Below are 20665 nucleotides of genomic sequence, written 5' to 3' on the forward strand. Positions count from 1 at the left end.
TGATTATAATATATATTTTTTAAAACTTGTCCTATCTCCACTATCTCAGAGAAACATTATTAGGGAACCACTTTCTCTGCGATACTGCAGTGCCCTCTGCTGTCTAATGCCTAAACTTCTCTGAATCTGCAAGATGGCAAATTCCCAGTGAGTATGCATTTTTGCTCCAACCAATAACTTAATTAAATGTGCATTCCCATGAAAATGGTAAAAAAAAAAAAAAATCTAATAAATTCTGACAATTTTTCATAGTATGCTATAGATATTATTTATTTTGTATTTATATTCTAATGAAAAAACAACATTAAAATGTCTTAGCAGTATCTCCACATTTACAGAGAGTTGGGTTTGAAATAACATATTTAATGAATACAAAACTATAACAAAAGAACAAAGCAACAGTTAAAACATGACATACCATTAAAATATCCCTACAAAGAGAGAAACGCATGTCCTCTCATAATACACCACAATGTCATGAAGCATCACAGCTTCCTGTTAATGTGAGAAGTGCATTGACATACACTTTCACATTTGCAGCACATGTACACATTTGGAAGTGATTTATTCTGGTAAGATGACAGATGGACCCTAACTGTGGTCACAGTCCTCCCTCTCCTTAATCTTTCCATGTCTGAGTGTTTTGTGAAGGTGAGAGCAGTGTTGTTGAAGAAATGTGCTCTGTGTCTTCCACTATTGTATGAACTAAATAACACCAAAAGTGCTAATGTTACTAAACACCTTCAGTGGAGAATCAGTGGAATTGCAAAACATAAAAGTCAAGGAGCTCTACGCATGGTTCTCATTTACTCTAATTCTTAAAAAGTGCATGTTTAGGATGATCTAAATAAACTAGGCAAACAATATCACGTTGGCAGTAGGCCAAATAAGACATTATATCTTAGAATATTATTGCTCATAAGATTAACAATATTTGGCAGATATTTAAAATGGTATTTTCTGTTTGCTGGACAATATTATCTTATGGACATTAAATTATAATTAACCTTTGGGCATAAAAATGATAAAAAACCTTCATAAACCATTGCACAAAACAAGCTTTCAAAATCTCCGTTACCAGTCCCATTGTATTTAATGAGAAAATAATGTACCTCTTTCTTTGCTATCTACATTTTCTAAAAAACAGTTTATGAAGGTTTATATCTGTATGTATTTTTTCCATTTTTATAAACATCAACATTAATCTGTTGAGTTGGAGATGTATGCCAAACTGGCCTCAGCTTCTGTTGTGATTAGAGGACTGAATCACTCAGCGTAGACTCCAGCTTGCGGCTTGAGGCCTGACTGCAGGAAGGCCCCGTGGCCCCCTAGGGCCTGGGACAGCAGTCTGTGGCTGTGTGGGGGCATGCAGCCGTGGCCAGGGAACGGCCCTGGCATGGCCTTACTAGACCCTGAGGGTTTGGGCTTAGGAGCTGGGTAGTACCCCTCCAGGTTATCATAGTGAGAGGGCATGGCCTTCGTGCTCTGAGTTCTCCTGTGGGGCTGGGTGGAAAAGGGCCCAGGGTGATCTGGTTCCACAGGTGATTTGACATGGTGGTAGTATCGAGGTTCTTTGATGCTCTGTGATCGTTGTCTCCTGGGGATGCTTGGATTTAATCGGGCAGAGTAGTTATTAGCAGCATTACCCATCATTACTTTGTCCTGGTCACAACCTCTATTAGGACCACCCTCACCCTGCTCCACGTTCTTAACATCTAGGAGCATGGGGACGTTGCAATGCTGTGGTTGATGTCGTTGAGAGGTGCCCTGCTTGGACTGGGTTCTCCTGGAGACACTCTCTCTCCTGGGAGGGACTGGTTCCTCACCTGGCCAATGACCCCTCTGATGCCTGATGTAATCACTAGGGTCTGAAAGCTGCTGGCCAGGGGAGATTGGGGACATGGCAGGTACTTCACGTTGGCTGTCCACTCTGTCGATGGCCAGCAGGCAGGCATTACCTGGGTCTGACCTGCTTCTGGTGTGACTGATATCTCTGCCCCTGATGTCACTCTGTGGGATGGGACGATCCAGGTTCTCATAAGGAGACATGATAGGGCCCTGGGTCCTCTGCCTGGCTCTATTCTCTTGCACGATTGGATGATAGACTAGTCTGTCACAACCCTCTGGGTGGTCCCAGGACTCGTAAATGACTCGCTCTAGATCCCTACTCTCCAAGAAGAGTTCTCTTTTTGCAGGTGGGATGTTGTTTGAAGGGCGATAGTGGTAACCAGGATGTCCACTATCCCTAGTAGAGCGCATGGTGTATGACTGACTGTGTCGGATACGGCTCGTCCTGTAAGGGTCCACATAGTAGTAAGACTCCTCTAGAGGCGCTGCGTCTGAATAGGAGCTGTAGCGGTACTGAACGCGTCCATTCTCAAAGTACGGGTGCAGGGGTTGGACACCTGACTGGACTAGCCTCTGACACTCCTTTTCTTGGACAGCTGGACGTTGGACATAGAACAAGATGTCTGGGGGTAGGACTTCAGTTTCTGCCGGTTGAACACAACTAGGTTGCTGGGCATGGAAGGAGCGTGCCCTGCGGATGACCGGATACCCCGGGGCTCTCTCCTCAGTCCTCTGCCATTGTCCCCTGGATCTGTGGTGGCCGCTGGAGCTGTGCTCCTCCCTGGGTTGGGGTTGACCTCTGTACTGGGGGGAGGAAGATGGGTGGTGCCGGAGGCCTAAAGTGCTGTAGCAGCTGTCAGATGTGGGTTTGTACATGCTTTTGGGCCCTGCCAGGTGGGGAGGGAGACAGCCAGGCCGAAGATGGTGAGGTCCAGATACCTGTCCTGCTGGATTGACCCGATGATGTCTGTACACATCTTCAGCCTCCCTCATAGCTCTCTCTTCATCAGAGCTGTACTGATGGACTAAGGACGGCAGAGGAGGACATGAAGGGATCTCCTCCACAGACCCTGGCATGGACGCCTCAGCCAGAACAGTCCGATAGTTATAGGCATTGACAGAGTCAGTGTTAGCGAGGACAGCGGCGGCTAACGGGCTCTGAATGGAGCAGACTGATTGAAAGGGAGGGGAGACCCTACCACTGAGATACAAGGAGGAAACCGTCTGAGGGTGAACAGGTCTCACAGCTCCCAGGGGCCTGTCTCTCCCTCCTCTCTGGTCCCTCACCTCTGTGCTGCCTTGCAGTAGAGCTCCAGCTTCTAAGGGACTGGCAGTGGGAGTGAAGTTACTCATAGACACTTGTCCCTCAGGGGCCTGTTTTCTCGCATGGCTAGGGAAACGGCCACAAGGACTCTCAACTGATGTACCAGCCAAGGGTAAGAGGGGGGATGGAGAAGAGACCTTGAGGTCGCTGTAATCCTTAGAGCAGGGTTGGAGGTGGAGAACAGAGGGCCGTGGGGGTCTGTCCAGGGGATGGGGGGTGTCCTGTCTCTGGAGAGGGTAGCTATGGGTGCTCCTCCTCTGGGAGGTCAGAGTGGCCTTCTGGGCAGACTCAGCCAGGGCCAGGGCCAGCCTGCGGGCAGCCATCGTCAACGGAGGGTGAGGAGGGAGGACAGACACTGAATTCACAAGCCTATCTGTTCCTGGGGAGGCATAAGACAAACAATGCTGCTACAGTATGACAGGACAAACAACGCTGTGATCAGACATGAGGGGACAACACATAGAATAATACCATAAGAACTTCAGCTAACAACGGAACACAATAAGAACTGTACACATTAGTGATAAACTGTAGATTTAAAAAGGCTTTACAAATAAAATGAACAAACATGTCATTTGTTTTTAATGTGCCACTGACCTGGATCCTGAGGGTTTTGTGAAGACAGGCTGTCTGTGAAAGTTGATGTGAAGCTTGGAGGGCTGGGGAGCCGGCAGGGAGCCCTGGCCTCACTCCCCTCCCCACTCACTAGTTGGGCCTCACACAGATCCAGAGGTGGAGGGGAGAAGGACTCACCACCCTGGGTGTCTGAGACACAGCGTGGGGCAGAGATACACACAGTGTGCACATCTGTTTCAACCACAGGGGGGGACGTAGAGGACCTCCGTCTGAGTTTGGGGGAGACGACCTGAGCCACTTTCTTTTTCTCCCCTCTTTTCCTATGGACTGGGGTGACGTCAGGGGACTGGGAGTTACTGAGGACTTTGAGGGATGAAGAGATGGGCTCTGATTCACTGGAACCCCTGACATTCTTCCTCCAGTTGACGCTTGCTTTGCGTTGAGGAGCGGATTTAGCTGTTGGTGGGCTCAGTGGGCTGCACTGGAAGGACATGGGGTCAAAGTCCAGAAAGGCCATACCAGGGGCTGGAAGACAGAGGTCAAGGTCATCCTCCTGATGTGGAGAGGACACACCAGCTGGGTCATAGACAGGACCATCAGCACCATTATGGCCCTCCTTGGCCTGTTTGTGGTAGCGGTCGCCTTTGTCCCTGGCATCACACAGGTCATCCCTGAATGCGGTGGAGAGGGCATCGCTGGTAGAGCGTGGTCTAGGGGGGCGGTACATCTGGGGCTCCCCTAGAACAAATATACAAACAGTATGCATTACTGTTCAGAGGCAGACTTAAACAGACAACATCAAAATAAAGGTAACAAATTATTACTCTAAACTTGTTTATCAAGTATTATGAAACACGGGTACTGACAGGATTGAAAGTGTGACTGGGGGCATGTTTACCTTCCACATTGTGCAAAGAGGTGAGAGATTCTTCACTTTTGGTGGAGCGCAGTGTCCCACTATCACCTCTTCCACCTGAATAATATGGAAGTACAAACTGAAGTTGAAAATAGACTTCTTTAAAAAAAAACATGACTTCGTCACATCACCCAAGTGGAAAAAACACCCATACATTTAACCCCAGAGACATGACTGGGAGGCATTTTATAACATGGCTGTGAAGAAAGTCCTTATGGTTGTTTACAGTACTGGATGGTGACAGTGTAGTGCTGGTTGAGGCCTGACCTGGCAGCGCGATGCTCTTTATCTCATTGGGTTCGCTGGGGTGACGCTTCAGCTTGCGTTTGGAAGTCATGGAGGATGACTTGCCCAGGTGGAAGAATGAACGCCAGCTTCCCACTGGGGACTTCTTCACCTTCCCAGGAGCCCTCTTACTATAACACAACATGCCCCGTGACTAAAGCGGAATGTACGGGGTGATCAGAGACATACAGTACCAGTCAAATGTTTGGACACCCCTACTCATTCCAGGGTATACTTTAATTTTACTATTTTCTACAACAAAACTACGAAATAACACATATGGAATCATGTAGTAACCAAAAAGAGTGTTAAACAAATCTTAATATGTTATATTTGAGATTCTTCAAAGTAGCCATCCTTTGCCTTGATGACAGCTTTGCACTCTTGGCAATCTCTCAACCAGCTTCACCTGGAATGCTTTTCTAACAGTCTTGAAGGAGTTCCCACATATACTGAGCAATTGTTGGCTGCTTTTCCTTCACTCTGGGTTGAAGTCAGGTGATTGTGGAAGCCAGATCATCGGCTACAGCATTCAATCAGTCTCCTTGGTCAAATAGCCCTTACACAGCCTGGAAGTGTGTTTTGGGTCATTGCCCTGTTGAAAAACAAATGATTGTCCCACTAAGCGCAAACCAAATGGGATCGTGTATGGCTGCAGAATGCTGTGGTAGCCATGCTGGTAAAGTGTACCTTGAATTCTAAATAAATCACTGACAGTGTCACCAGCAAAGCACCCACACACCATCACACCTCCATGCTTCACGATGAGAACCACACATGGAGATCATACGTTCAGCTACTCTGCATCTCACAAAGCCACAGCGGTTAGAACCAATAATCTGAAATTTGGACTCAGACCAAACGATTTCCACCGGTCTATTGTCCGTTACTCGGGTTTCTTGGCCCAAACAAGTCTCTTCTTCTTATTGGTGTCTTTTAGTAGTGGTTTCTTTGCAGCAATTCGACCATGAAGGCCTGATTCACGCAGTCTCCTCTGAACAGTTCATGTTGAGATGTGTCTGTTACTTGAACTCTGAAACATTTATTTGGGCTGCAATTTCTGAGGCTGATCATTGATCAAATGGTGGCTACTTTGAAGAATCTCAAATATAAAATATATATATATTTTTTTGGTTATTGGTTAACACTTTTTTGGTTATTACATGATTCCATATGTGTTATTTCATAGTTGAAGTCTTCACTATTATTCTACAATACAGAAAATAGTAAAAATTAAGATAACCCTGGAATGAGTAGGTGTGTCCAAACTTTTGACTGGTACTGTACATGGTTTATACAACTACAACGTACTGTAGGCTACTAGTTTCTAGAAGCACCAGCAACAACCTACCTCTCAGTGGGGAGCTCAATGACTGTGTGGAACTTGCCCATCAGTGCCCCGGGTCCCTCCCCCACCTCGATGTACTCGCTGTGGGACAGAATTGGAGTAGTAACAGGGGAGCCCAGCTGGGCCTGGGTACGGGCCTGGGCTTCCTCCAGAGACAGGAGCTTAGTGGAGGGAGAGCACACCAGCAGAGACTTGGGCCTGGATAGGGTACTGGTACCTGGAAGCAAAGGGAGCAATGTTTTTGAACTTCCCATAATGTCCTCACAACTTCCCTATAATGACTGCCTAAGCCAGGGTAATGCTGTACCTGTGCTCTCCCGGATGAGGGCGTTGAGTTTGGGGCTGAAGAGTGCCTCTGTGTTGTTCAGTATGAACTCCACCACCACTGACTGGATACGCACCTCCATGAAGGCTGCTGTTCCACTAAAACAGGCCGACTCAATCTGCTTGGATCTGAAACACAGTTATATCCTATTCAACTTCATGGCCAGTCATAACCAGTTACAAATCAGTGTATATTCGCAGAAAATACTAATGACAGTGTTGGTTGTTGGAATGTTACAATATACCTAAGCAGGTTGGGAGCCCAGACGATGGCCAGGTTCTTGGTGTGCATGTTGGTAATAGGGCTGAAGGTGGCTAGTTGGGACAAATGTCTCATGAGGAATTCCAGAGTCCTACAACACAGACCAGAGACTATTACAGATCAGGTAGAACACAGACATGTGGAATACACCCTTCTTTACTGTCAGCTTACAATACCAAGTCTTTGACTGGTCAATGCTCTCTGTTAGCCAACAGATGGCGCTTTAGCACCTACAGTTTAGTGGTGACTTTATATACCGTTGTAGTGAATACAGAAGATGCAGTATTGCAGAAGCCATTTGGGTTTGCTATGAGTTCTCCAACTGACCTGTAGTGAGGAGGAGGAAGCTGCTGGATGACGTTGTGGATCTTCACCAGCCTCTCCTCATCAGCAGCTGCAGACACAGCCTCCTGTGGAGGGAGGGAACACCAGAGGTCCACACAGAGAGAGCCTCATAACTAGGCCAGCAGGAGCATTCTGTCCTTAACTGTTGTTTCCCCCGTTTACGGTAATCTTCAATAAACCCCACTGTGCTAAAAGGATTTTTTCTGATTAAGAATTCTACCCCTTATGTATTAGTACAGTATGTCCCTTGGTTTATTACAAGATGACTATATTATTAAGAATATCTCCTCCACTATTTTTTCCCCAATCAGCCCCCCATCTCTCCCCTAAGTACCAGTCCCAATCCAGTATTCTGCTACTTACTGAGAATCTCTCATAGAGCTGATAGGTGAGCAGAGGGTTGGGCAGCTCTCTGAAGTACAGTTTACACAGAGACCCTACGGAGTGGATATCCTGCTTGAAGACATCTCTACTGAGGTCTGGTATCTGCTCCGAGTCAAACTCATGTCTGGGGAAACAGAGAAGACACTGGTTAACGCTCAACATCAGACCATCACGTATGGTCAACACGCTAAAAGTCTGTAAGCAGTACTGACATGATGATTGAATCTCAATCTTTTTCAAAGACGTTGTACATTATGTAATGCTACGTGAAGCAAGGGTTTACCTCAGTTTCTGGATGTTGGAGGAGATCCCAGAGAGTCTGTACATCCCATCCACGACACCATGTCTCTCAATGAACTCAGTACAGCATTTGATCACCTGGGGGACTGAAGAAAGGACCATCAACACAGTAACATCTAAAAGATTTGAACGACAAAGACTGAGAAGACTACCATTCTCTATACCGTGCTAACTATAGAGAGATAAGGCTGCTGGGAGACTGACCATCGTGTCCTGAGTTGAGGAGGTGCTCCCCCAGGTCACAGCCAAACACCCTCTCCCTGAGGATCCCACGCTGTCTCAGCCTCTGGGGAGGTGGACGGGACTTCATGAAGCTCCTCAGGAATGTCACCAGCTTTCCGTGCTTCTTACAAACTGATGGACAAAATCTGAATGAATCTAATGTAGTTTTTGGGTTGTAAATAAAACAATAACTGTTCATTTGAATCCCAGTGGATAACACTTAAAAGTATGAATAAAAACACTTAAGCCCAAAGTGGTCCTCTCTTCAGAGTCAACCCATATAACACTTACACAAACATACCGTGCATTCGGAAAGTATTCAGACCCCTTCACTTTTTACACATTTTGTTATGTTACAGACTTTTTCTAAAATGGATTACATTGTTTCCCCCCCCTCAATCTACACACAAAACCGCATAATGACAAAGCAAAAAAAGATTTAGACACACCTACTCATTCAATGATTTCTCTTTATTTATACTATTTTCTACATTGTAGAATAATAGTGAAGACATTAAAACTATGAAATAACACATATGAGTTCAATCTGGTTCCATCAGACCAGAGAATCTTGTTTCTCATGGTCAGAGTCTTTAGGTGCCTTTTGGCAAACTCCAAGCTGGCTGTCACTCCTTTTACTGAGGTGTAGCTTCCGTATGGCCACTCTACCATAAAGGTCTGATTGGAGGAGTGCTGCAGAGATGGGATAACCTTCCAGAAGGACAACCATCTCCACAGAGGAACTCTGGAGCTCTGTCAGAGTGACCATCGGGTTCTTGGTCACCTCCCTGACCAAGGCCCCTCTCTCCCGATTGCTCAGTTTGGCCGTGCGGCCAGCTCTAGGAAGTCTTGGTGGTTCTAAACTTCTTCCATTTAAGAATTATGGAGGTCACTTTGTTCTCGGGGCCTTGAATGCTGCAGACAGTTTTTGGTACCCTTCCCCAGATCTGTGCCTTGACACAATCCTGTCTCGGAGCTCTACGGAAAATTCCTTCGACCTCATGGCTTGGTTTCTGCTCTGACATGCACTGTCAACTGTGAGAACTTATCTAGACAGGTGTGTGACTTTCCAAATCATGTCCAATCAATTGATTTTACCACAGTTGGACTCCAATCCAGTTGTAGAAACATCAAGGATGATCAATGGATACAGGATGCACCTGAGTCTCATAGCAAAAGGTCTGAATACTTATGTAAATAAGGTATCATTAAAAAAATATATACATAAAAATATATATATATATATGTTTTCACTTTGTCATTATGGGGTATTGTGTGTAGGTTGATGAGGAAAACATTTAATTTAATACATTTTAGAATAAGACTAATGTAACAAAATGTGGAAAAAGTGAAGGTCTGAACACTTCCCAAATGCACTGTATACACACACACACGCACAAGCACACACGCCTCATTGATTCAGACACGCTTTAAGAGTCACCTCCAGTCAGTTATACATGCATCATGGAGAAGAGGGAGAACAACGTATTGTTGCTGTAAAACAGGCCACAGTACCTGGTTTTGGCACAGAGCTGGACACACAGGGGGGAACCCTGTCACTGATCAGCTCCACACAGTCACAGGGGAAGAAGCCAACCTGCACAGAGAGAAACAGAAGGAGGAATCGTAACTCTCCCGCGCTGTTTATGCACCAGATACGATCTAAGGAAGAGTAAGTGATAGTAACCTCCATGTACAGTAGGGTGTGGGATGCAGAAAATGGGTCACTATTATGAAGGGAAAGACAAAGCTGTTTGAGTCAGACTTATTTGAGGGGTTTTACCTGAAAACCATGCTTCCCTCTCCACCAACCAGTGTCCTCTTTAGGAGGCATGTCAATAACTGACACAATGTCCCCTACCTAGAACAGGGACGAGTGGGTTTAAAAGTGGGTTTAAAAACAACAACCACGGCAGAACGTGTACAAATACCCTAGTGAATGTATCCCCATATCTTCCCACTCTTCCCTAAACCTCTCCCCTTTCCTGTCCAATGACAAGATGCACAGAGGTGTCACCTCAAAGGTCAGCTCGTCTGTGGCCTGGGCAATGTAGCGTTTGATGACGTGGGCCGCGGCGATGGCAGGAACATTGATGGAGGACTCCTCAGCTACCAGCATGTGGTTGCCCTTGTTATCAATCTGAGAGACAAAAACACAGGCTGATGGAGTACAAAATGACATAACGGAGTTTAGCAAAGACAGCAAATGGATCTATGACTATCTATGGAAAATGTCATTCTGCAAGAAGTCTAATTGAATAAAGAGAAACATGAGTAGCTCACCTCCATCCATGTCAGCACTGGACCACAGTTGATCTTGTTGTCAGCGATGGCTGAGAGACGGGACAGGTAGGCTGCCAACATCTTGGTTATTTCCTGAGGAGAATAGAGCCGGCGGGAATGAGTTAGGTTGAATGCAAAGCCAGGGGAGATACCTGATGTAATGTAACTATGACTGTGGAAGTGTCCCTAATGGCACTCGATTCCCTAATTAGTCCACTAGTTTCCTGTGCACTGTTCAAAAGTAGTACACTATTTAGGGAATGGGGTGTAATTTGGGATACAACCGGTCTCATTCACAGCAGATAGTATAATATTGCCAGTAGTAAGATTAAGTCCTGTTGACTGACCTCTACCTCTACTGTGTCCTTCAGAGAGTCAATGCGGGGCAGCTCAGTGAGTTTAGAAAAGCGTCTGTCATAGATACAAAGGTGGAGGTGTTTGTCCAGCACACGGAAGTCTTCATAGGAGCGCTTCACCAGCCAGCTCAGACTCTGAGACAAACAGAGACAGTGAGCCTGAAATGAGTGAAGGAATTTAGGATAAAGCTACTGTACAAAATGGATTATCGCAGCCTGTCTCAAACCTCTCCTCCTGGACCCGTAGCCATTCCATGTTTTTGATCTAGTACAGCGCTAGCAAACCTTGTTCAACTAATCATCAAGCCCTCGACTACTTGAATCAGGTGTGCTAGTTCATGGCTACAACTAAATTGTGAAATGTCTGGGGGTCCCAAGGAGAGGGTTGAGAAGCACTGGATTATCCTACCCCCTTAGATATGAGTATCATGCTTCAGATAAAATGTTCTATGGGTCAGAAACTAGGGCCTAGCCCTCAAGCTCCATTATACCTGGCAGCAGATCTGAACCACGAAGAGTGGCTCCTTGGAGTCCAGACCAGCCTTCTTCCCCTCAGTCTGCTCCTCTGCAAAGGACAGCTGCAGGGGAATGGGTACAGAGAGATTTAAATAGTGAGGGACACCACACTCTAAATAATGCAGGAGTTTAATACAGCAACCTCTTTCTGTTTCTGAACTAGTGTGAAAGTAAAACACACACCAAATTCATGTTCGGTCACTTAGCTCACTCTCCAAACTCTATCAGTAATGGACAGTAGAGCCAACTGGGTAACACTATCATGGTTAGAAATTGGTTAGTTTGTCATGACCAGAAACATCTCAAATCTAATTGTATTGTCTACATAATATATCAAAAAGAAGAGGCCCCTTTAAAAAATGTGTTGAGGTCCTTTGGACTTGAGAGCTGCTGACTTCATGTACAATAAGAAAAAAACTCAACTTCACTAGGGTAGGGGACAGCATTCGGAATTTTGGATGAAAAGCATGCCCAAATTAAACTGCCTGCTACTCAGGCCCAGGATCTAGGATATGCATATAATTAGTAGATTTGGATAGATAACACTCTAAAACTGTTAAAATAATGTCTGTGAGTATAACAGAACTGATATGGCAGGGGATAACCTAAGGAAAATCCAACCAGGAAGTACTATTATTTTGAAAGGCTGTTTTTCCATTGAAAGCCTATCCACCATACAAAGACTTAAGACCCAGTTCACAAGATCTATGGCTTCCTCTACATGTGACCAGTCTTTAGGCATTGTTTCAGGCTTTTACTCTGAAAAATGAGGGAGATACAGCACTTTCAATGAGAGGCCAGTGGAAATTTCCAGCAATTTGTCCTGCGCGTGACCGGGACCGTGCCTTTCTTGTTTTTCCTTTTCTATTGACAAAGCTTTTGTCCGGTTGAAATATTACTGAATATTTATGACAAAAACAACCTGATGATTGATTTTAAACATCGTTTGACATGTTTATACTAACTTTTATTGTACTTTTTTGACTTTTCGTCTTGATGTTGTGTGACGACCCTCCCACTCTGTCTGCCGTATTCTGTCTTTGTTCTTGTTTCTTTATTAGGATGCCGGTGGGCGGAGTTGGGAGGGTCGTCAGCTTCATGGGAAACACCTGGGCCAGGTGTCTCCCAGGATAAATAGACCTCTTCCACATTCATGGAAGAGACTCTCTCCATGCAGACACCTTTGTAGAGTGTGTTGTGGTTCTTGGTGGCGTTTGTTTGTTTGCTTTGGCACCTTTCAACACCCTGCATTATCACATTCATGCATGCAAAACACTCACTTACACACATCATTGTATATTTTCCTTAGTTGCTTTAGTTAATAAATATATATTTTGTTACTCCTTATCTCCACGTTGTCTCCCTTTGTTACGGGCTTTGAGCCGGTTCGTGACAAGTGGGGGCTCATCCGGGATCTTTGAACTATTGGTTTGGGAGACCGTGGAGGTACGTGTTTGGTTTGCATATTGTGTTTGAGTTTGATAGTCCCAGTATTGGTTGCCTTTGTTGTGTGCTGTGTTGGAGAGAGAGATAATGGTTAGTTTCTAGGCCCTGCCTAGCCTGGAAACGTTTGTTCTACTTTCTGTTGGGACGTCAGTCTGAGGTGAGTAATCGGCTGTGTACCTCGGTGGGAGATTTGGGTAGGGTAGTGGAATTTGCTACCTGGTGCTATAGCCTTTTTCCCCTGATAGGCTTAGCGACATGTTTAATTTTTTGGAAAATGTTGGGCATGGTTAATGTTTGTTATTTTTGTGGTGTCTGTGGACTGAGCAGTTGTCTCGGGGGCACATCCGTGGCTTGGTGGAATTTGCCAGCATGCTGGGGAGTTCTATTTCCTTGCCAGCGGGCTACAGTGCGTAAATACCCACCGCAAATCTGCACGAAGACTAGGGTTGAGATACGGAGCTTCACCAAAACCTACAATAACTCATCTCTCTTCTGTGGTGCTCAGGGTGATTGTCATTTCTCTGGTTGTGGTCTGATGTGCTCAGCAGAGGGGTTGAGCATTATTTACTTATGACTATGGTGTCTCATGTAGACAAGTTCATTCGCTTTCCATCAGAGGAACTGTTAGAATTATGTACTAAAGAACAGCTGTTGAAGATCGCTGAACACTACAAGGTTAAATGATTGAAATTAGTGAAATTCTGTTTCGTTGGAAGTGACTATGAATCGTTGGAAGTGACTATGAATCGTTGGGAGTTGTCAAAAATTAAGAAGGATGTTCTTTTCGTTGGAGTTTGTAGCTGTTGTGGTCTTTTGTGCCATGTTCCTGAATGTTTACGTGACTGACCGGGGTTGTTGGGGTTGTTGGACTGTTGGGGTTGTCATGTTCAATCTTTCCTGTCTGTTCCCTCCTGGTCTTGTGTTCTTCTTTCCTCTTAAATATTGCTTCCTATACGCAAAGGTTGCTGAGGTCTGGGGAGGAGGTTGGTTGGTGCAGGTGTGAACACATAACCCCTCATCAACTTGGGACGCAGAGGCTGTGTCAACTTGGGACGCAGAGGCTGTGTCAACTTGGGACGCAGAGGCTGTGTCAACTTGGGACGCAGAGGCTGTGTCGTTGTTCCGGGGCCCTTGTTGGTCCCCGGTTTTATGGGGGGGAATGTGACGACCCTCCCACTGTCTGCCGTATTCTGTCTTTGTTCTTGTTTCTTTATTAGGATGCCGGTGGGCGGAGTTGGGAGGGTCATCAGCTTCATGGGAAACACTTGGGCCAGGTGTCTCCCAGGATAAATAGACCTCTTCCACATTCATGGAGGAGACTCTATCCATGCAGACACCTTTGTAGATTGTGTTGTGGTTCTTGGTGGCGTTTGTTTGTTTTGGCACCTTTCAACACCCTGCATTATCACATTCATGCATGCAAAACACTCACTTACACTACTGATTACTGATTACACACATCATTGTATATTTTCCTTAGTTGCTTTAGTTAATAAATATATATTTTGTTACTCCTTATCTCCACGTTGTCTCCCTTAGTTACGGGCTTTGAGCCGGTTCGTGACAGTTGAGAGCGCGCATTGTGCCTTTGGATTCCTGAAATAAACGCACTAAAGAGGGACATTATCGAACAAAACAAACATTTATTGTCTAACATGGAGACCTGGGAGTGCCACCAGATGAAGATCAACAAAGGTAAGTGATTCATTTTAACGCTATTTCTGACTTTTGTGACACCTCTCCTTGGTTGGAAAATGGCTGTATGGTTTTTGTGGCTAGGTGCTGACCTAACATAATCGCGTCGTGTCCTTTCGCCGTAAATCCTTTTTTAAAATCTGACACAGCGGTTGCATTAAGGAGAAGTGTATCTTTAAATGTATGTTAAACACTTGTATCTTTCATCAATGTTTATGATGAGTATTTCTGTAATTTGATGTGGCTCTCTGCATTTTCACCGGATGTTTGTTTGAGACAATGATTACTGTACATAACGCGCCAATTTCAACTGCAGTTTTTGGAAATAAAGATTAACTTTATCGAACAAAACACACATTTATTGTGTAACATGGAGACCTGGGAGTGCCACCTGATGAAGATCAAAGGTTAGTGATTAATTTAATCGCTATTTCTGACTTTTGTGAGCCCTCTCCTTGGCTGGAAAATGGCTGTATGCTTTTCTGTGACTAGGTGCTTTCTCTGTAAAGCCTTTTTTAAATTGGGCACTGTGATTGGATTTACAAGACGTTTATCTTTATAATGGTGTATAATGCTTGTATGTTTGAGGAATTTTAATGATGGGATTTCTGTTTTGAATTTGGCGCCCTGCAATTTCACTGGCTGTTGTGAGAGGTTAAGAAAGTACGAATGTGCATTTTCAACACCGTGACAGAGCCCTTGACATGTTTTTCAACCCAAAAAATAATGCAGTATATTAATAATATTTAAGCAATTGAGAACCCCTTCAGCGTTTGAGAGGCTATGGAAATGTACCAAGAACCCCACCCCCCTCCCTCCGTCCCATATAACTCCAGAAACTCCTATACCAAGAGGAGATCAAAGCCTCAGGAATAGTAAGGGGAATACAATGATATCAAATACAGGCATAACTTCAAAGGCCTGCAAGGCAGGGGAGGTTTTGGTTATTTAGAAGAGTGAACAGCTAATGTAGATACTCGAGTTACCCAACACAATATGACCTAGTTACCCATCACTGCTCAATAACATGGTAAACCGCAGCTCCTTCATACACGTAGATATGCAGAGAGTAACAAATCAATGCAAAATACCTTATCACAAAGCAAACACTTGAAATAGAAAATAAAATAGTCTATTGTTTGGAGGATGTCAACTATTAATACAGGCTGGAAGAATAATCATTAGTCAATGAGTGAATTAAACAACATTAACTATGGTCATGTAGATGGAAATATGGACGGTTAGCATGATAAGACAACAAACATGAATCAATGATGATTAACAATATGTCAAGAGGATGTCTGGACAGAGAAACACAGTCACATGGAGCGGAGTCATTTAACACTGCAAACTAAACGGAGTAAATTTAGTGCATGTCTTATGTTTTGTTTACGCTCTTTCTATCCCCCAACTCTTTTTACCAACGCATTTTAGCCAAGCAACTAAAACTGACAACCTTACACGGCGCAGCACAAATCCCTAAATAGAAACATGCCTGCAGTCATTAACTATTAATACACACATCTGGACCCAGAAACAGAAATGAATACACAATCGCATACTGGTACCTGCCAGTGCAGGCTTTTAACTAGTCCTCAGCTTTTAAGTCAGGTTACAACACAGCTGGATGTCTCCCAGACAGCGTTCAACTGCAGTCCTGTGTCTCCAGATAGAAGTCACTAAGCTGAACCCGTAGCTTCCTACCACTGGATGGTGGATTTAGGACAGAGGAAAAGAGTGGAGTTGCCTCTGGGTTGAGCAGCGTTAAACAGATGCTGGTTGCTTTCATCTGTCCCTTAGGTTAAATCAAAATGCTCCCCTTCAGTCTGTCCTTCGCCATGAGGTGGATCCACAACATGCTTTCACTGTTTAATTACACCTTAATAGCAGAGAATAGAAATTGGGGAAGCATCCCGATGTTTCTCTCTCCCTTGGTCCCTCCCATTCCCTCATCTCAATCTCCCTCCCACTCTCCTTCCTTCCCTCCCTCTAACTTTCCTCATCCTCTCGTGACAAAGGAGCTCTACAGTATATAGGCTAAACCAAAGCAGTTAGTGCATAACCATACGTAAGCCTGACACACAGAGAGGTGCAGGAGGAAACAGACCACCCAGGCATTTCCATTTCAAATGATGCTTCTGTAGAGATGGAAGTAATCTCGGGCAGAATCGACCCAGTCCTCTGTATTTGTTTCAGAGGCTGCTGTCCACATGTTGTCATTCTGCCTGAGACCTGATCTGTCATATCCCTTCTGGTCCTGTGTGTGATTTCTAGGATGAGGACATGAGTCATGAGACCCACCACAGGGACAATGTTTTGACACCCCCTCTAATCTGTCAGACCACCCTCTTAGGGTGAAGTCAGCATGTAACTTATAACACTATAACAGCAGTTAAAGGTCCAATGCTGCTGTTTTTATCTCAATATCAAATCATTTTTGAGTAACAATTAAGCAGTGTAGTACTCTAGTCCAGGACTGGAACTTGACTCCCAATTTTCATGACTTGTGACTCGACTTCTACTCGACCATTGACTTGGACTCACCTTCCTGTGACTTGTATTTGCACCTTGACTGGATTGGCTACTAAAATAAGCAGAATATTTGCAGCACTGGGTGCGCAGAGCAGTGAGGGTTCTGTCCTCTAGCTAGCCATGGGAATGGCGCACCACACTGGCGCACGCAGCCTACATCAGCTGGTGAGATGCGGGGGAGCAAGCGATGAGTGTGGGCAGACAAGAAGGCAGGCTCCACTCTGGCTTCGCCTCCAATCATACACATTGCGCAAGCGACTCTTGCTTCCCCGTATTCACCAGTCTCTACTTAATATACACCAACGACCTTCCTTATGCCTTGGTTGAAACTCAAGCTACTGTATTTGCAGATGATACTACAATTTATGCAGCAAGACAATCGGTTCAACAGGTACAGCAAGCTTTGCAAAGAGATTTGGAGATTATCAGGAAAGGGGTTTGCCAAAACAAACTTGCTTTAAACACCAAGAGAATCAAAGTTATGTTGGTCTGTTCAACTAGGAAAAGGCCAAAACAGCATGGGATACAATTAAGTATGGGAGGAGTACAAATTGAAGTGGCAGAAACCAAACTACTGGGAGTGCAGCTAGACAACTGCTTATCATGGTCGTCTCAAATAACTAATCTATGTAAAAAAAATATATATTAAAACAGCATGCATAATCAGAAGGATAGCTAAATATTTACCAGGGAAAATCCTTCAGCAAATAACACAGGCATTGGTTGAGAGTCAAGTGAACTATTGTTCGGTGGTCTGGGGAAATGCATCATCTAGTGAAGTTAGGAGGCTGCAGAATGCACAGAATAAAGCAGCAAGGATTGTTTTAAGGTGGAGATATGGTTCTTCTGTTGCAGTCATGCACAGTGTTCTTGGTTGGTCATCAATCGACAAGATAATTGAAAAAAACATGCTTATTTTATAATATACATCATTTAAAACGGCCAAGTTCTATTCACAATGGTATTCAGTTGGTAAGAGACAGACATTCCGTAAATACTAGGAATAGATTGTCCACCATCTATGCGTTATCCAGACAGAAAAAATAAATGGGCAAAAGAACATTTCGATTTAGAGCAATAAAGAAATTGAATAAATTAACTGAGCAAACTAGAAACCTTTCAATATAAGTTTAAACATTATTTAAAAACAATTTAAATATAGTATATAGAAATGTTGTGGGACTATAGTAGATGAAGAATCAATATTTTTTTAGATTGAGTATTTATTGGGTCATTATGCTAGTGTATTATGTATGTTTGTAATAGTGTGTTATATGTGAAAGTGTGTTTGTATTATAAATTGTATTTTAATGTTAAGGACTCTTGGAAGATTAGTCCAAATGGGGACTAAAAGAGATCCCAATAAAAAATGTAATCAGACCAGTCGCCAGCCTACTATTTAGCTTTGCATGGTTAAGAAACAAACTGCTTTACGAAATTGAAAACAATTCTATTGAGTTTAAAAGTAAAAAAACAGTACAGCTATTGTCTTCCTCTCTCCCCTTGAGTATTGAAAAGTAGTTTGTTTTTGAATTTGTCATCTCGCTCTACCCTCCCACTGTCACCAGTCTCCCTTTAGTTTTCACTTTGGAATAACACAACATACATAAATATTAGTGGCCGATTTACAAAAAAGTAGCAAATAATAATCTGGTCAATCTGACAGGAGCAATAGCCAATTCCGTCAAGAGACCATTCATCCCTTTTAAAACATTACTGATTTGACATAACTATTGAACGTTATATAAAATGTGTGTGAGACTGTATGAAGGACTATTTGTTTCATAGGCTATAGTATATTGCAGGCAATTATGACCATTGTGCAACAGGAGGAAAATCTTTGCTCTACTTCAACGCTCCCATTAAAATCTTTCCACCAGCCTGCCACTAGTTGTTGTTGGGCAGATTACTAAATACGAGCCAAATCAATAGAGCAACAGACGGGCGTCAAGCCACCAATACAAGCAAGCAGAAAAACAACAGTAACTAAAATACCAAATATGTCTAAACTCAATTTGGCTTTCAAAAGTTATATATTTTTCTATGTGCACATAAACCAATATTAATGTAGTATTTGTTTGTTCAACTCAGACCCAGTGACTTAGACTTGAGCACTTGGACCAGGACTCGAGCACTGGGACTCAGCCATAGGGACTGGTGACTAGACTCGGACTCAAGGACAGGGGACTGGTGACTCGACTTGGACTCGAGGTTTAGTGACTCAATTGCAATTAAGTACCTTAATTAAAATCAGCAAAAAGAAACAAATTTCTTCTTAGCAAAGAGCAAATTCTCAAGCAAGAATTTAGCTAGGACTGTCTGGAAGTGGTCTGAGTGAAGATGGGAACACTGAAAACTATCTGTTATTGGCAAATAGCCCAATAAGAAGGAGTTCCGAACTAATTAACCACATGGTGATGTCAACCTGGAAAGGCCAAAACTCCATCCCACCAAAACAGACTGAAATTTCAGTCTTTTCAAACAGCTCTTACACTAAAAAGGGCATTATCATAGTTTATTTTTTTTTACAGTATTATTCCAACCTCATTGTAACGGCTTTCTTCCTGGGAAGGAGAGGCGGACCAAAACGCAGCGTGGTTATAGTTCAAACATGAACAGGATACAAAACAATAAACGTGAAAACCGAAACAGCCCTATCTGGTGCAGGAAACAACCACCCACAAAACAGGCTACCTAAATATGGTTCCCAATCAGAGACAATGACTAACACCTGCCTCTGATTGAGAACCATATCAGGCCAAATATAGAAATAGACAAACCAGACACACAACATAGAATTCCCACCCAGCTCACATCCTGACCAACACTAAAACAAGGAAAACACAAAATAACTATGGTCAGAACGTGACACTCGTAGTCTGGAAATATATATAAAACACCAGAAAACAGAGCTTTGAACTGCACTGGGCCTTTAAGAAAACAGTTAAGCGTGTGAAGTCTAAGTGTCAGAGTGAGGCATGGCTGGTCTCTCCCTAGAGTGATATTTCTCTCCTAGCTCAGCTCATCTTCCCCTGTAGGAAGATCTCAAGGTCACAGACAGACACTTCTGTTCAGTAGCTACGCTCCAGCCACACATCTAATGTATCTCAGTTGCCACAGCTACAGTAGGTCAGCTATTCTATAGTTACAATGCACAGTGTTTGAGCTTGCATCAGCTCACACACATACATGTAATAGGTCATGTTATACCACCCTACGAACATGGCGCTTCAGTGAGGCGCTCTCAATGGTAAAAGCAAAGATGGCGTAGTATGACGATATGCAAAAAATGCTTCTCCAAAGAATTTTTCACTTCTCTCATTGACTTCTCAAACCCCGGTCTGGTTTGTCTGCTTCACAAGCGTTCCCGGAAGTCTCACGATGTTGGGCCTCTGGGTTTAGAAACTGGTAAAAGCATCAGTGTGCAAAAGAGTAGATGACTACTGCTCTCTGCTGTCAAGCCCACAGAATTACACAGGAATTATCCAGGCAAGGAACAGCCACTTTCACAAATGAGTGAGCAGCCGCTTCCGCCTGACTGATTCAAATTATCACCACAGGCAAAACAAATTCTCACTCTCAACCCTCAGGAATCTGTGCTGACTAATGGCAATGAATCTATAGTTAAAGGGTCAGCAAAAATGACCAATAGGGCCATCCTAAATGACCACCTGATGAGGCTAAACAAAAGAAAATCTTATAC

The 20665-nt window shown here is 43.9% G+C and overlaps 1 protein-coding gene across 4 annotated transcripts in view; it reads right to left on the bottom strand.

Moving 5' to 3' along the window:
• Positions 1–242: 242 nt before the first annotated feature.
• The window catches only part of LOC139386011 (rho GTPase-activating protein 32-like), a 32146-nt gene continuing 11723 nt past the window's right edge, over positions 243–20665 (bottom strand). The window contains exons 6-22 of one of the 4 annotated variants that reach the window (XM_071131341.1): positions 11265–11351; positions 10765–10908; positions 10418–10510; positions 10152–10274; positions 9918–9995; positions 9650–9731; positions 8117–8266; positions 7896–7998; positions 7592–7736; positions 7211–7293; positions 6867–6974; positions 6605–6750; positions 6301–6514; positions 4932–5080; positions 4647–4721; positions 3770–4486; positions 243–3551 (exon numbers count right to left, since the gene is read on the bottom strand). In XM_071131341.1, the coding sequence (XP_070987442.1) occupies positions 1267–3551; positions 3770–4486; positions 4647–4721; positions 4932–5080; positions 6301–6514; positions 6605–6750; positions 6867–6974; positions 7211–7293; positions 7592–7736; positions 7896–7998; positions 8117–8266; positions 9650–9731; positions 9918–9995; positions 10152–10274; positions 10418–10510; positions 10765–10908; positions 11265–11351 (4782 nt within the window). In that variant the 3' untranslated portion in view covers positions 243–1266. Of the gene's footprint in view, positions 3552–3769; positions 4487–4646; positions 4722–4931; positions 5081–6300; positions 6515–6604; positions 6751–6866; positions 6975–7210; positions 7294–7591; positions 7737–7895; positions 7999–8116; positions 8267–9649; positions 9732–9917; positions 9996–10151; positions 10275–10417; positions 10511–10764; positions 10933–11264; positions 11352–20665 lie in introns of all 4 variants that reach the window. The other 3 variants (XM_071131342.1, XM_071131340.1, XM_071131339.1) reach the window with 3 other exon arrangements.

This window comes from Oncorhynchus clarkii, chromosome 27 (genome assembly GCF_045791955.1).
Source record: "Oncorhynchus clarkii lewisi isolate Uvic-CL-2024 chromosome 27, UVic_Ocla_1.0, whole genome shotgun sequence".
In the NCBI taxonomy this organism is placed as follows: Eukaryota; Metazoa; Chordata; class Actinopteri; order Salmoniformes; family Salmonidae; genus Oncorhynchus; species Oncorhynchus clarkii.